The sequence below is a fragment of the Puma concolor genome, chromosome B4, assembly GCF_028749965.1.
Source record: "Puma concolor isolate L17-30 chromosome B4, mPumCon1.1.hap2, whole genome shotgun sequence".
Taxonomy (NCBI): domain Eukaryota; kingdom Metazoa; phylum Chordata; class Mammalia; order Carnivora; family Felidae; genus Puma; species Puma concolor.
The window spans coordinates 18430440-18443708 of NC_141673.1; the positions used below are offsets into that span (position 1 = coordinate 18430440).

General features: G+C 46.7%; 1 protein-coding gene across 2 annotated transcripts in view; it reads right to left on the minus strand.

Annotated features, from left to right (window-relative positions):
- The window catches only part of STAB2 (stabilin 2), a 168317-nt gene that overhangs the window by 85288 nt on the left and 69760 nt on the right, over positions 1–13269 (minus strand). For both annotated transcript variants that reach the window (XM_086712504.1, XM_025926404.2), the window contains exons 19-24: positions 11216–11278; positions 8249–8335; positions 6012–6098; positions 4570–4681; positions 2471–2651; positions 342–435 (exon numbers count right to left, since the gene is read on the minus strand). In XM_086712504.1, the coding sequence (XP_086568630.1) occupies positions 342–435; positions 2471–2651; positions 4570–4681; positions 6012–6098; positions 8249–8335; positions 11216–11278 (624 nt within the window). The remainder of the gene's footprint in view (positions 1–341; positions 436–2470; positions 2652–4569; positions 4682–6011; positions 6099–8248; positions 8336–11215; positions 11279–13269) is intronic.

The window sequence follows — 13269 nt, forward strand, 5'->3', positions numbered from 1 at the left end:
GGCTGGCGGGGAGGGAAGAGCAAATGAGATCAGGTGCACTCGTCTCTTGTAAGCTGTAATATTTGAATCAGTTGTTTAGTACTAATAATCTCCAATATCTGATCCTCAGGCTGTGCTTTTAAGAGCCCAAAGACCCGCGCTCCTGTGGTCCTGGGACATCCCTTGCACATGTGGATTTAGGAATGGAAGCTCACAGAAATCACCAGCACCATCTTCAAAGCTTCAGGAATCCAGCAAATCTGCTAACACGAAAAGCCATCAGACACCACTCTTTTTGGTAAGGCATTCCGTCAGGATTTCCTAAAACACCAGGCCGCTTGGAAATGAAGACCAACACTCACATTGTGGCTGCAGCCCCCCAGGGTGAATCCTGCGCAAGGGTCCGTCTCTGAACAGAGGCTTCCGTCCCCTTCGTATCCTGCTTTGCAAACACAGCTGCGAAAGAAGAGTGAGTGCACAAATTCAGCCCCAGACGTGGAAGCAGTCACTGCCCAGGAGAAAGCCGGCCAGCCAGGGCTGAACCGGGTCCTGGCCAGGCGCTTGACAGTTTGCCCTCGTGGAGGGAGCCAGTGTAGTCAGGTGGTCACGGGCACTTCGGGGGGTCTGCAGTCAGACCTGGGAAGCCAGGCCCCATCTCATAGCAGTCGTGTGACCCTGGACGAGTCCCTTAACCTCTGGGAGACTGTTTCCTCCTCGGGAACGAGAGTCTAAAATCTCGCTCCCAGAGCTGTGGAGATGAGATCAACACGTGGAGCCTTTAGCAGGGCACCTGTACACGCTTGCTTCTCGTGAGGCCCCGCGTCTGGCAGCTTTCCTGCTTCCACAGGGCTGGAATCTGCCTCTAGCTTAGCATCTGTGGTTCTGCAGAGAACAACTCCCGTCCCTTCTATGCAATAGTTTTTAGCATACTTGAACATGACGGTCAGATGAGACCTCTCCTCTCTCCCCTCTCTGGTCCCTCAGATTTTCTTTTTTTGGAGCAAGACACTCTCAGGTGTCTGATTCCGTGAGAGGACATAGTTCACTGACCCATCACCCTTTCTTTCAGACACGCATTTCAAAATGTCCCATCGTGATACTGTAACTATCAAACATGCCGTTCGTTCATTTTTTCATTACACTAATAATTTATTGAGACCCTTCTGAGAGGTGCTGGGTCGCCTGTGGCTTCATCGTATCCCATGTCACTGTGGCAAATTCAATCATATGTGCTTCACAAAAATTTAAATAGAATTGTTTTTCATGTATCAAGCCTCCTGGAGGAAAAAAAATACTTAGTCTGGTACCCGCATGAAAAAACCAGACTGATGGGTTCCAACACTGTTTGATTTACGTAGGTTTATATAGTATTGCTGCAGACCCATGTTGATAGCCCTTTGTGGGTGATTTCAGAGGTTTTAAGGACAGTTTTGATAACTTGTGATTTTTGGCTTATGCATGGATGTAGATCCTAACTCAAGGCAGATACATTTCTATCGGACCACTGTGGAGGAGAAGACACAGTCTCTGGGCCCACGCTGCCCACGGTCTAGTGGGGGAGACAGATCATAAGCAGGTAAGTAAGTAACTACGCAATTGCAAATTAAGAAAAATGCTTTAAAAATAAGACCAAGAATACTAGACATTCTCTACATCTCCCAGGATATTTCTTGGGTGGTCACTGACTTTGAAGCAGATTTTCCTGGAGAGGGAAATCTCCTCTGACATTGCCCCTCCCACATCTCTAAGCCCACTGCATGATCTAATGACCAAGAGCCAATTTCCTATAAGATGCCTTTAACAGGGGAGTCATTATTAATGGCTTTAGGAAGTAAAAGCATTCTTATTTATTTTTTTTTATTTTTAAAGTTTATTTATGTATTTTGAGAGAGAGAGAGAGAGAGAGCGTGCACACAAGCTGGGGAGGGGCAGAGAGAGGGAGAGACAGAATCCCAAGCAGTTTCTGTGCAATTAGCGCAGAGCCTGATGTGGGGCTCCAACTGTGAGATTATGACCTGAGCTGAGCTGGAGAGTTGGACACTTACCTGACTGTGCCACCCACGTGCCCCAGTAAAGGCATTTTTAAAGGGTTGGAAAGTGGTGGACAAATGTTCATTTCTTTGCATAAGTGGTGATAATAATCATAGTTTCCATGACTGAACACCTGTGATGTGCTAGCCCTGGTGCTGGGTGCTTTTACATTCAGTTTTTATAATCTCCAGTGCCCTGCTACGTAGGCAACATCATCCTTACTGTACTGATAAAGAAAGTGAGACTCAGAGAGGTTAAGCGACTTACCCACGGTCACACAGCTGGTAAGTCTCAAAGCAGGGGGTGCTGCAATTTGAACCCAGCTCAGTCTGAGGTTTTCTCCACAAAAGCCACACTGGCAGCCAGAGAAAGCAGGGCTTTGTTTGCAAAGAGTGTAGTTATGGGTGGGGTCTATCTACAGGGAGCACAGTGGCTGTGGGCTGTTAAGGGTGGTACCTACCTTGCCGTCCCATTGCTGTATTCACAGGTGGCGTGGATATGACAGGACTGTACGTAGGGCCCGCAGGTGGAGGTCTGCTTGTGGCAGAACGTCCCTGTGGAGCCTTCTCTGCATGTGCCAGCCAGGCAGGCCCCGTCACTGTCGATCCTGTTATTGCACGTTCCGTAAATGCACAGACATTCTGGAAGGGAAGGAAGAGGGACATTGAGGGGTTGGGGGAACGAGTGTAGCAATGGGACACATGAGGTATGGAGGAGAGAGACCACCTCCCCTCACCGCCCCTCATGCCTACAGAGAAGAGAAGAACGTGGGGCTGAGCCTGGCTGGGGAAGGCTCTGGGGCTATTTCTTAGCTTGTCAAGTGTCTCTCAGTGTGCCTGAGACAGGGAGCTTGGCTGTCCCATCAAGGAGGGGAATAACATAGTCTCAGAAATGCTTTGCGTGTGTGTGTGTGTGTGTGTGTGTGTGTGTGTGTGTGTGTGTGTGAAAGAGGCCAAGGAACTCGGTCTTCATTTACTTCGTGGTTAGAGAGCTTAGTTTGGAAATTTCTGACCTTTCTGGAATCCGTAGAAGGGGTTTCTCATGCCAGCATGGCCTCTGATGTGCAGCTGACACGTGCTCCTCACTCTCTAGCACAGCAAACCAGGATAACTGATAGTATCTGTGCACTGACCTCGTCCTAGGCACTGGGCCAGACTTGAACTGCACCATCTCATGAACAGTCACCAGCCTCTGAAGGTGAGTGCTTTCATCATCCTCATTTCCAGGTGAGGAAACGGAGGCCCAGGGAGGCGAAGCAAATTGCTTAACTTGCTGCTAAGTTTTCAAACAGGGACTCGAACTTAGGTCTTCAAATTTCATTTCTGTTCGTGCCCAAGTGCCGACACAGTAGGTCAGTGTAGTAGCTGGTGTTCCACATGCCTGTTACCAGTTTCCACTTGAGCTGTTTACTTTGCTTTTGATTACAGGTGTTTAAAAATTGCAATGTGGGCTTCAGACTCAGGCTCCAATGCATGTGGGAGAGAGAGGAAGGAGGGGAAGTTTCTCAAACTTCAGTGGCAAGGATTTGGGGATTTGGATATGATCAGAAAGGAAAGCATCTGTGGTTCTGCCCCAGGAGGGCGATGGGAGAGGGATTCCTGTGGGTGCTTGGAGCCAATATCCAGGACAGGGAAGAGAGCCAGAGTGAGAGGGCTGGAAAAGCATGGCTGGATTTAAAACAAAAGACTTTTCATAAACTTTTAAACCAGCCAGGGCTTAATTGGCAAGGGACAGGGGGCCAGAAGGAAGGGGAGGCTCTCCCACCAGGGATGGCAGGCAGCCACAGAGCGGGACGAGAGGCGTTGGTATAGGCAGCCCCCACCAAGCCTTCCCTGACCTCGGCATCCTGCCCCACTGGCCTCATAAAAATGCCAGTGTTAGTAGGCTTTGTAATAAAACTTTATTTTTTTCCCTCAGAAACCTTATTTGGCACAAAGAACAGTGGATTAAGATCGGCAGCCGTGCCCCTGCTGTGCTCTAATGTCCTGGCCATCTTCAAAGGTGGCTATGAAGATCAGACAAGGTAAGAGAGGGGAAGGGCTGTGTTCTTTGTAACAAATGGATGAGTTAGTATTGAGAGTAGTAACAGCTCCATCTACGGATTTCTTGCTGGTGCAAGCTCTGTACTAAAGCCTTAAATTATGATCTGATTTCATCAAAAACCCATGATGTGGGTACCAAACTTCATTTTATAAATGGGGAAATTGAGGCTCGATGAGAGACTTTTTCTAAGGTCACACAACCTGTCAGTTGCAGCGTGGGGATTTAACTTTGGTCGGCTTGATTCCACAGCAACTCTGATCTAATCATTTTGTTCTTTCAAGTTCTAATCTTAGTGAAGAAACATACATCGATATTTATTTTGGTAGATCTATGTATCTCTCCTCTTAAATATATACATGATGCAATTTTAAAAAGCATGATGCATGTTTTCAAGATTATGCAACTGCATTTTTGTTTAATGCCTAGCCAAGGGGGCGTGTTTGCACTATTGCTTTGCTGCAGTGCAGCAGGGATCCCAGCCGAGGAGCAGGAGGAAGGCTGGAAAGTGTCACTTACTTTTGTCACACCGGGGTCCATATTTATTGGGGTCTGAGCAGAACTGGCACTGGGAGCCTTGGAAGCCATCCTGGCAAATGCACGTCCCGTTGCCGTCGAGGCCATCTGCGCACTGCGAGCAAAGGAGGCCCCAAGGGCGTTAGGACAACGCTTACCCGTGAAGGAGTCCCAGATGCCATCGTGCCATGGCCTGACTCTTTTGAGTGCAGATTCCATCTCTTTGGGACTCCTTGTAGAAAGCAGAGTTGTATTGGTATCAGGTAGGATGCTAAAACAGTGACAGGCTTGGGCTCCTGAGTTGGGATCTCGAACGTTAAGGGAAGCCATTCAGGGAAGAAGGGGGTCACGGTGGCACACTGGGAACCTGCAAACAATGCTTGAGGGATGGTGTGACAAGCCACCGACCTTTAGCAAGAAAGCTGGCCGTTGTCTTCATTGCTCTGCTTTATGACTTCAGACAGCAGTGTCTCCCCCTGCAGCGTAAAACTTTTTGCCTTTTCAGCCTTTTCCAGGTTGGCTTTGCAGCGCTCGCCGAGCATCCCGGTCGGGCCCCCGTGCCTCCCGCCGTCAGGTGCAGTAGCTGATCAGTACCCGCTCTGCCCTGTTCTCCTCACCTCACCTCAACCTGCTCATGAGTGCGGTTTTTCCTTCCCCTCAAAAGGGGCATATCTCAGATCTGGGTTTCTTAAATGCGTAGATCTGTAATTTCCCATGTGAACCGTAGCTTGTTTTACCTTTGTTTGTTTAGCCTCCAAACTAGGTGAGTTAAATTTGGGCCTTTACATTTTACTAGGTTGTGGAGGTGGGTTGAAAAAGGCAATCACCCAGGGGCACCTGGGTGGCGCAGTCAATTAAGCGTCTGACTCTTGATCTTGCCTCTCAGATCATGATCTCATGGTTCGTGAGTCTGAGCCCCACATCGGGCTCTGCACTGATGATGCAGAGACTGCTTAAGATTCTCTCTCCTCTCTCTGCCCCTCCCCCGCTAGCACTCTGTGTCTGTCTGTTTCTCAAAATAAATAAATAAACTTAAAAAAAAAAAGCAATCACTGGGCAGTGCTTTTTTTTGTTTGTTTAAATTATCACAGAATCTTAGTTTTGGAAGGAATCTTGGAGGTCAATGCAGGGTACCCTGCTACCTCCCATAAGAGGAAAGTGGGGTCAGAGGGAGCCTCGTTGAGCTAGCCAAGGTCAAGTGGTCAGCAGCAGGAAAACAGACACTGGAACACCACCAGACTCCCCACTCCCCACCCCTGTTGCCCTCTGTCCCCAGATTCCTTCTGCTGCAGAACCTTCTGTTCTTTTAGCAACTGATCTATTTCTTGTACTTCCTGGGACTAGTGGTTGACACTAACACTTCTTGGTTTAGTGATTTTAAAACTTATTTTTCCACTTGACTTAGGACAGGTCAACCTCAGCATTCATGACAAAGTTTTCATCACCTGGCCGTTCCCAGAGCACGGATTCGAGAAGCCTCCTGGACACTGGTTGCAGTCCGGCCCGTAGAAGCCTTTGCAGCACTTTGGTATCTGAGAAACAAAACGCATGTTGCTTTTTGAAACCGCAAGCAGAGTGCCAGTTCCTCAAAGGAAGTATATTTTAATTTCCATTATTATAATCAACCCTGTGTGAGCCCGACTTTCTCTCTTGCAGATGACAGCAAGGCTGGTGCATAGCCATCTGCTCGCCACACATGTACTAAGGCCGACTGCGTGCCAACCCGGCTCTGGCACCGTGAGAACGAGATATGAAGGCTTGTGCTCATGCAGCCCATGGTCTATCAAGTCCAGGAAGAGACCACAAATTAAAAAAAAGGAAGAAAGAAAGAAAGAAAGAAAGAAAGAAAGAAAGAAAGAAAGAAAGAGAGAGAAAGGAAGGAAGGAAGGAAGGAAGGAAGGAAGGAAGGAAGGAAGAAAAAAAGGAAGGAAGAAAGGAAGGAAGAAAGAAAGAAAGGAAGGAAGGAAGAAAGGAAGGAAGGAAGGAAGGAAGGAAGGAAGGAAGAAAGGAAGGAAGAAAGGAAGGAAGGAAGGAAGGAAGGAAGAAGGAAAGAAAGAAAGGAAGGAAGGAAGGAAGAAAGGAAGGAAGAAAGAAAGAAAGAAAGGAAGGAAGGAAGAAAGGAAGGAAGAAAGGAAGGAAGGAAGGAAGAAAGAAAGAAAGAAAGGAAGAAAGGAAGGAAGGAAGGAAGGAAGAAAGAAAGAAAGAAAGGAAGGAAGGAAGGAAGGAAGGAAGGAAGGAAGAAAGGAAGGAAGGATGGAAGGAAGGAAGGAAGAAAGAAAGAAAGGAAGAAAGGAAGACAGAAAGGAAGGAAGGAAGGAAGGAAGGAAGGAAGGAAGGAAGGAAGAAAGGAAGACAGAAAGGAAGGAAGGAAGGAAGGAAGGAAGGAAGGAAGGAAGGATGGAAGGAAGGAAGGAAGAAAGAAAGAAAGGAAGAAAGGAAGACAGAAAGGAAGGAAGAAAGAAAGAAAGGAAGGAAGGAAGAAAGGAAGGAAGGAAGGAAGGAAGGAAGGAAGGAAGGAAGGAAGGAAGAAAGGAAGGAAGGAAGGAAGAAAGGAAGGAAGAAAGAAAGAAAGGAAGGAAGGAAGGAAGGAAGAAGGAAAGAAAGAAAGGAAGGAAGGAAGGAAGGAAGAAAGGAAAGAAGAAAGAAAGAAAGAAAGGAAGGAAGGAAGAAAGGAAGGAAGAAAGGAAGGAAGAAAGAAAGAAAGAAAGGAAGAAAGGAAGGAAGGAAGGAAGGAAGGATGGAAGGAAGGAAGGAAGAAAGAAAGAAAGAAAGGAAGAAAGGAAGGAAGGAAGGAAGAAAGGAAGGAAGGAAGGAAGGAAGGAAGAAAGGAAGGAAGGAAGGAAGGAAGAAAGAAAGAAAGAAAGGAAGAAAGGAAGGAAGGAAGGAAGGAAGGATGGAAGGAAGGAAGGAAGAAAGAAAGAAAGGAAGAAAGGAAGACAGGAAGGAAGGAAGGAAGGAAGGAAGGAAGGAAGGAAGGAAGAAAGGAAGAAAGGAAGACAGAAAGGAAGGAAGGAAGGAAGGAAGGAAGGAAGGAAGGAAGGAAGAAGAAGGAAGAAAGGAAGACAGAAAGGAAGGAAGGAAGGAAGGAAGGAAGGAAGGAAGGAAGGAAGGAAGGAAGACAGAAAGGAAGGAAGGAAGGAAGGAAGGAAGGAAGGAAGGAAGGAAGAAAGAAAGAAAGAAAGAAAGAAAGAAAGAGAAAGAAAGGAAGAAAGTTTCCAAGATCTGTAATTGCTGGGAAGACAAAATACTGTAGTGAAATGGTGGCAGGTGGGGACAAAGGTCAGGGGAGACTGGGGGGCCACTGTGCATTGGGTGGTGACAGGGGGTGAGTTAAACACTTGAAAGATGAACCAGTTCCAAGACAATCCTGGAAGAGCTCTCCGAGGGAGGGAGGGGAAAGCGTGCACGTTCTGATGTGGGAGTGAGGGTAAGAGACAGGTCGGAGCCCTGGCAGAGGCTGGGCCGTGCGGGAGCATCAGGAGTGTAGGCTCTGTGTTAAGAGCAATAGGGAGCCACAGGAGAGAGGGATGCAGGGAGGGGGGTGACCCAGATGCCATGTAGAGTTCGCCCTTCCATTCCCCTGTAGGAAGACATTGCCAAGGCCCCACCAGCAACCTGTGAGCCCGCAGACCCTGAGGCCCAAGAGCGTCGCCCTGGAGCTGCCCTTTGCTGCTGGCCTCACCTTCACAGTGGCGTTACAGTATCTGGCACAGCCGCTCTTCAGGCTCCTTATTCTGCCAGTGTAGACACATCTGTGTGTGAAGAGTGTCTGGAAGAAAGCCAATGGGAAAAATGCACTGAGTCTGTGTTTTGAGGTCCTCTGGGGGTTGGTCAGCTTCTGCATATACTGGACATCCTACTTCCATTTACTGTCGATGTCAGGGAAGCGCCCCAGAGCACACCAGCCCACGTGGCTCCCAGCCAGAGCTCAGTCACCTTCTTTAGGCCTCGGTTACCTTCTTGGTAGACTACAGGCGGGATTTGCACAAATAAGGGCACATTTATCTTTACATCTCCTCTCATGCCATAGCAGACATTGCCAATCAATCAGGGAACACTTTCCTGTTCATCCAGGATGTGGCTTAGCCTCCCCTTCCAATCAATAGCCATCCCTAAGCTCCTGCTATATAGAAATTTTGGAGGCAGTACAGAGTCTCTCTCTAATTTGTAGAAAGATCTACAATCAGGAGTGGTGTGTATGGGTAGGGGGGCAGGTTTAAATGCAACTTTTCACTCTGTAACCCCTGGTGCCTAATCATAATTATCTAGAGCTCCCGTTTCAGTGAGAACTTACTAAGGGCAGACACATTGCATATATGAGGTCATCTATCTTTAACTCCATGTGGATATTTTTCATCCCTCTTTGTAGATGAGGGAACTGAGGCCCAGACAGGTAAATCTTTTTTTTCTAAAATGTCCCGAGAATGGGTCTTACCATGTACTAGCTTTAGGATAGCAGAGGCAAGTCACGTAGTCTCTGTGGGCCTCAGCTGCCTCATCTGTGAAATGGGACGATAATGCTGATCCCAGGTTTTATCATAAGCATTTTGTCCCTGGCTCAAAGTTTATGTTAGAGAAGCGTTGATGCTGAAGCTTAAGAAGGTAGCACTGAGAATTTCACGGACTATAAAATCCTAAAATCTGAGATATATAAAGGAATTTTGAGGACACCGAGGAAGGAATATTCAGTCCTCTTGTCGGATCTCAGGATAATTAAGCAAGTCTAGATCATAGGAGCCTGCAAAGGGCAGTTTTGAGGCTTTTCTGGTTCTAACCCATGGTCTAATTACCCCTTCTTCCTCTCCTTCTTTTCCTTACTTGGGCTGAGGCAATGTAGAGTCACGGTTTTGCCACATATTAGCTGTGTGACCTTGTGCAAGATATTCTGTGTTTCCTTACCTCATTCCCAGATTACACGATGGATATAATGATAATATACCTACCTCATAGGTTTGCTATAGAAAGCATTTAGAACAATGTCTGGCACACAACAATTACTGATGCTAGTCAACATGATTTCCTCTTTTCTCCTCCCTCTCCATACTCCCTGGTTGACAGCATCCTGCAGGACTCAGCGGTGATGGCTGTACTGAGCAAAATAAATACGTGAACAGCTGTGCCTATTTAATTTTAACGTTTTGCCTTATTAAGTGCTTCTCAGTAGGATTGTGTTAAAGATCTCATGTCCTTCCCTAGTGATCTATGCTAGTGTTGAATGAAACTTCTGGTTGATATGCTCTCTTTTAGGACAAAATTATAGGTAGAAATTTCTCTCATCAATTTTACCTTGGAGCATTTTGCTTTTGCCAGCAGTAGAGTCCTTGACATGTGAATTCTGGATTGTTATATACTATCTGTTTCCTTGTTAGATTAGAGCTTCTCAACACAAGAACAAAACCAGAACAAAATAGTAACTCATTTGTCTTTATGCTCTAGGAACCAGCTCTCAATAGATGTGTCCAGAATTCAGTGAAACTTGAAAAGGGTTTGATGGTCCTAATATCATTTTCTTGATAGTCTTTGTATTTCTATCTAGAAAAATGCTTAGGAAGGGCAAACAGGAGTATGGTGTGGCAGAATGTGCCAAATAAGGCCATTTCGACATAGGGATTATTTTGACTCAAGGCACTTGAAAAACAGCAGATAGAAAAGGGACACTCAGGCTTCTGACCTCCCCATTTCTTTCTGAAAACAGGAGATCAAACTGTCCTGTGAAAGATGCCCTCCCTGCATCAGGACCCAAGAGACATCTTGTCACCAGAGACAGGAAGCTGAGGTCAAGAAAAACCTGCACCAATGGACCTTGTTAAAATAGCTGTGAACTTCCTCGAGCCTTCCTGTACGTTTTTGCGACTTTTCCACGATTGCCTCTCTTTAGTCAACCTACTATATAAAAGTTTGGGTTTTGCCATTTCTTCGCGTCTTCATTTTCCTCAGGGGGCTCCCAAGGAGCATGTTAAAGCTGTGAACTTTTCTCTTGTTAATCCGTCTAATGTTAATTTAATTCTCAGGCCCAGCTGGAGACCTTAAGATGGTGAAGGTAAAGGTTTGCCCCCCCTGCACAAACTTAGGAGGGCTAAGTAGAGAAGGAATGAAACTTTACTGAGTAGCCACTTGATTTACGTATTGTACTTGGGTTTTTATCTATGCTAATCCTATTACTGATATTATTATTATTATCATTATTATCATTATTACTTACAGACAAAGGAAGTTAGTGTAAAGGTTAAGCAATGCACCTAGGGTTAATGAGCAAGGATTCAAACACAGCTCTGTCTACCCTCCCCCATATAGTAGGCTAAGAGCTAGTGTGAAGTTACCCCAGTTGGAATAGATATCTGTTTTCTTTTTCAGTTTATTTATTTGAGAGAGAAAAAGAGTGAGCAGGGGAGAGGCAGAGAGAGAGAGGGAAAGAGAGACAATCTCAAGCAGGCCCCACACGGCTAGTGCAGAGCCTGACGTGGGGCTCGAACTCACAAACTGTGAGATCACGACCTGAGCAGAGACCAAGAGTCAGATGCTTCACTGACTGAGCCACCCAGGTGCCCCTGAATTAATATCTTTTAAGAAGAAAGGTAGAAAGGATGAGAAACACCACCAGTGGGGGTTGCTTGGGTGTTGTGTGGTTTCATGAAGCTGCCACACTCACTGTGCGCTCAGAATTAGCAGGACATTTGCTCCAATACACCAGGGAACAGCTCACACAGGTGCCCTGGAAGGGAAGACAATGGATCAGTACAGGTGCCCCTGGAAGAGGGAGCAGGGACCACCCGATCCAGTCTCATGTGTCCCTCCTAAGGACGGGGTTCCACTAGTTCAACACTCGAGGCCTCTGTCTCCACTCCCCACTGATTCCTCCCCAGCGAGGAGTGAAGTCAGTGCCAGAGGGATTGGGACCTGGAGCTCAGCCTGTTCAGAGCGGCCCACTCCACCCCCGCTTTCAGGGTCAGAGTGTAGGTCCACCGGCCTCAGGCTTCTGATTGACTCTGTGCCATGTAAGGCGCCCATCCCCAGGGAGGCACTACAGTTGTCCACCTGCTAGGGGTGACACATTAGTGCTGGCTGCACACTTATGGCCTTGTTCTCCAATTAGCTTCCCACCAGTGGAGCTGAATGTTGAATCTCTGCCTTTCACTCCCTTGGGCTTCTTGCTTTATTGGTTCTGAATTCAGGAGGAAGGAGAGGGGTGTGTGCCTCTAAATCTTTCCAGATCAATTCTCTGACATTCTCTATTGGGCTCTGTGCTCCAGCAGGTAGACGTCAAAGAACGGTCTCTCAGCCTCTCCTGCCAGCTTCTGATTGGTCTTGGCCAATGTGAGGTGCCAGCAGGAGACTGGTGGGTAGGAGGAGGGCAAGATCAAGGTACTTCTTCCCTACATCTCTGCTTGGATATCATTCCTATAGCTCCTGATAGATGTCACTTCTTCCATCCTTCCAGCCCTCATTGGGTTCAGGTACCTCCAGTCCCTTCCCTCCTCACTTCTTTGGTCTTGGGTGGTAATGGTTTCCTGCCATTACTTCTCCTTGGATGCGCCAGCATCACTGGTTTGTCTCCTTAGCCCTGCCCACCTCTCTGTAGTAGCGTCTTCATTAAAGTCTCTTCATTTGAACTGTTGGGATAAGTTCTGTTTCCTGCGGGGGCTCTAACTAGAACAGAGAATTACTAATTAAACCTCTAAACGTACATACCTAAAGGCAGCTATGGGTTCAAGCTGGTGAAAATCGAGACTTCTAGACACTGCCTGCCTCTCCTAGTCTGTGCTAGCCCTAAATATTTCACAGAGAATGCATTTGTACTTTTAATAGACCACATCGAAACCATCCTAAATCATGTAGAGCATATAGATTTGGCCTTAAACCCAGAGAAAATAGAAGACTATCCTAAGGCAGGTGTTGGCAAGCTCTTTCCCCTATTAAACCAAAATCCTTTGGGTTGCCTCTCAAAGTCACATATTGAGTTGCAGCTGCTTGGGGTGGGGAAGCTCTGAAGTCAATAATTAGACTCCTGTTGAGTCTTTCTGGCAGAGGCCCTATTTTCCTAAATCTTTCACCTTTGCAATAGAAGATGAGACTATTCTCAGCTGGCCTATTCTGATCTTCACCCCGGCCCAAGCCAGGTGATGCACCTGCCAAAACTTTTTTCAGAGAATGAACCAAGCATAAATCACTGCCAGAAACTGGCCATGAGAGTGACTCTCTGCCTCTCTTAAAAGGCGGTGCTCAGAGTTGAATCAAATCCTCCTTAGGGTATATGAAGGGCACAGAGGACTAGTCCCATCACAATATCCTAAAACATATCAGAAGAGCCAGCCACAATCCTGTGCCAGGTGTCCAACTAGCTATGTCCAGCCTTAACGATAAGAAGAGGGAATAAATAAAACCTATAAAATGAGGCCATTATTCCTTGTTCAATGCCCATATTCCAAGGATATTTTGAGAACAATCATTGAAGCATTATTGAAGTGTCCTGAAGAGTATTATTGAGTGTCCCAGACCTATTATTGCTGCAACTTTGGGGGTATGGTTTCCATGGGAACTGAAAGATTACATGTGCAGCAGTGTTGAAATTTGGGGTGCTTTGAAGAGAAGCAGCTGAACCAAGTAAGTTGCTATGGAAACAGGAAAGGCCATTAGAGGGTACCCAAGCTCTTAGGCAAACAGAAAGTTTGGTATTTGAAAAGAAAAACAGAAAGATGGTTGATT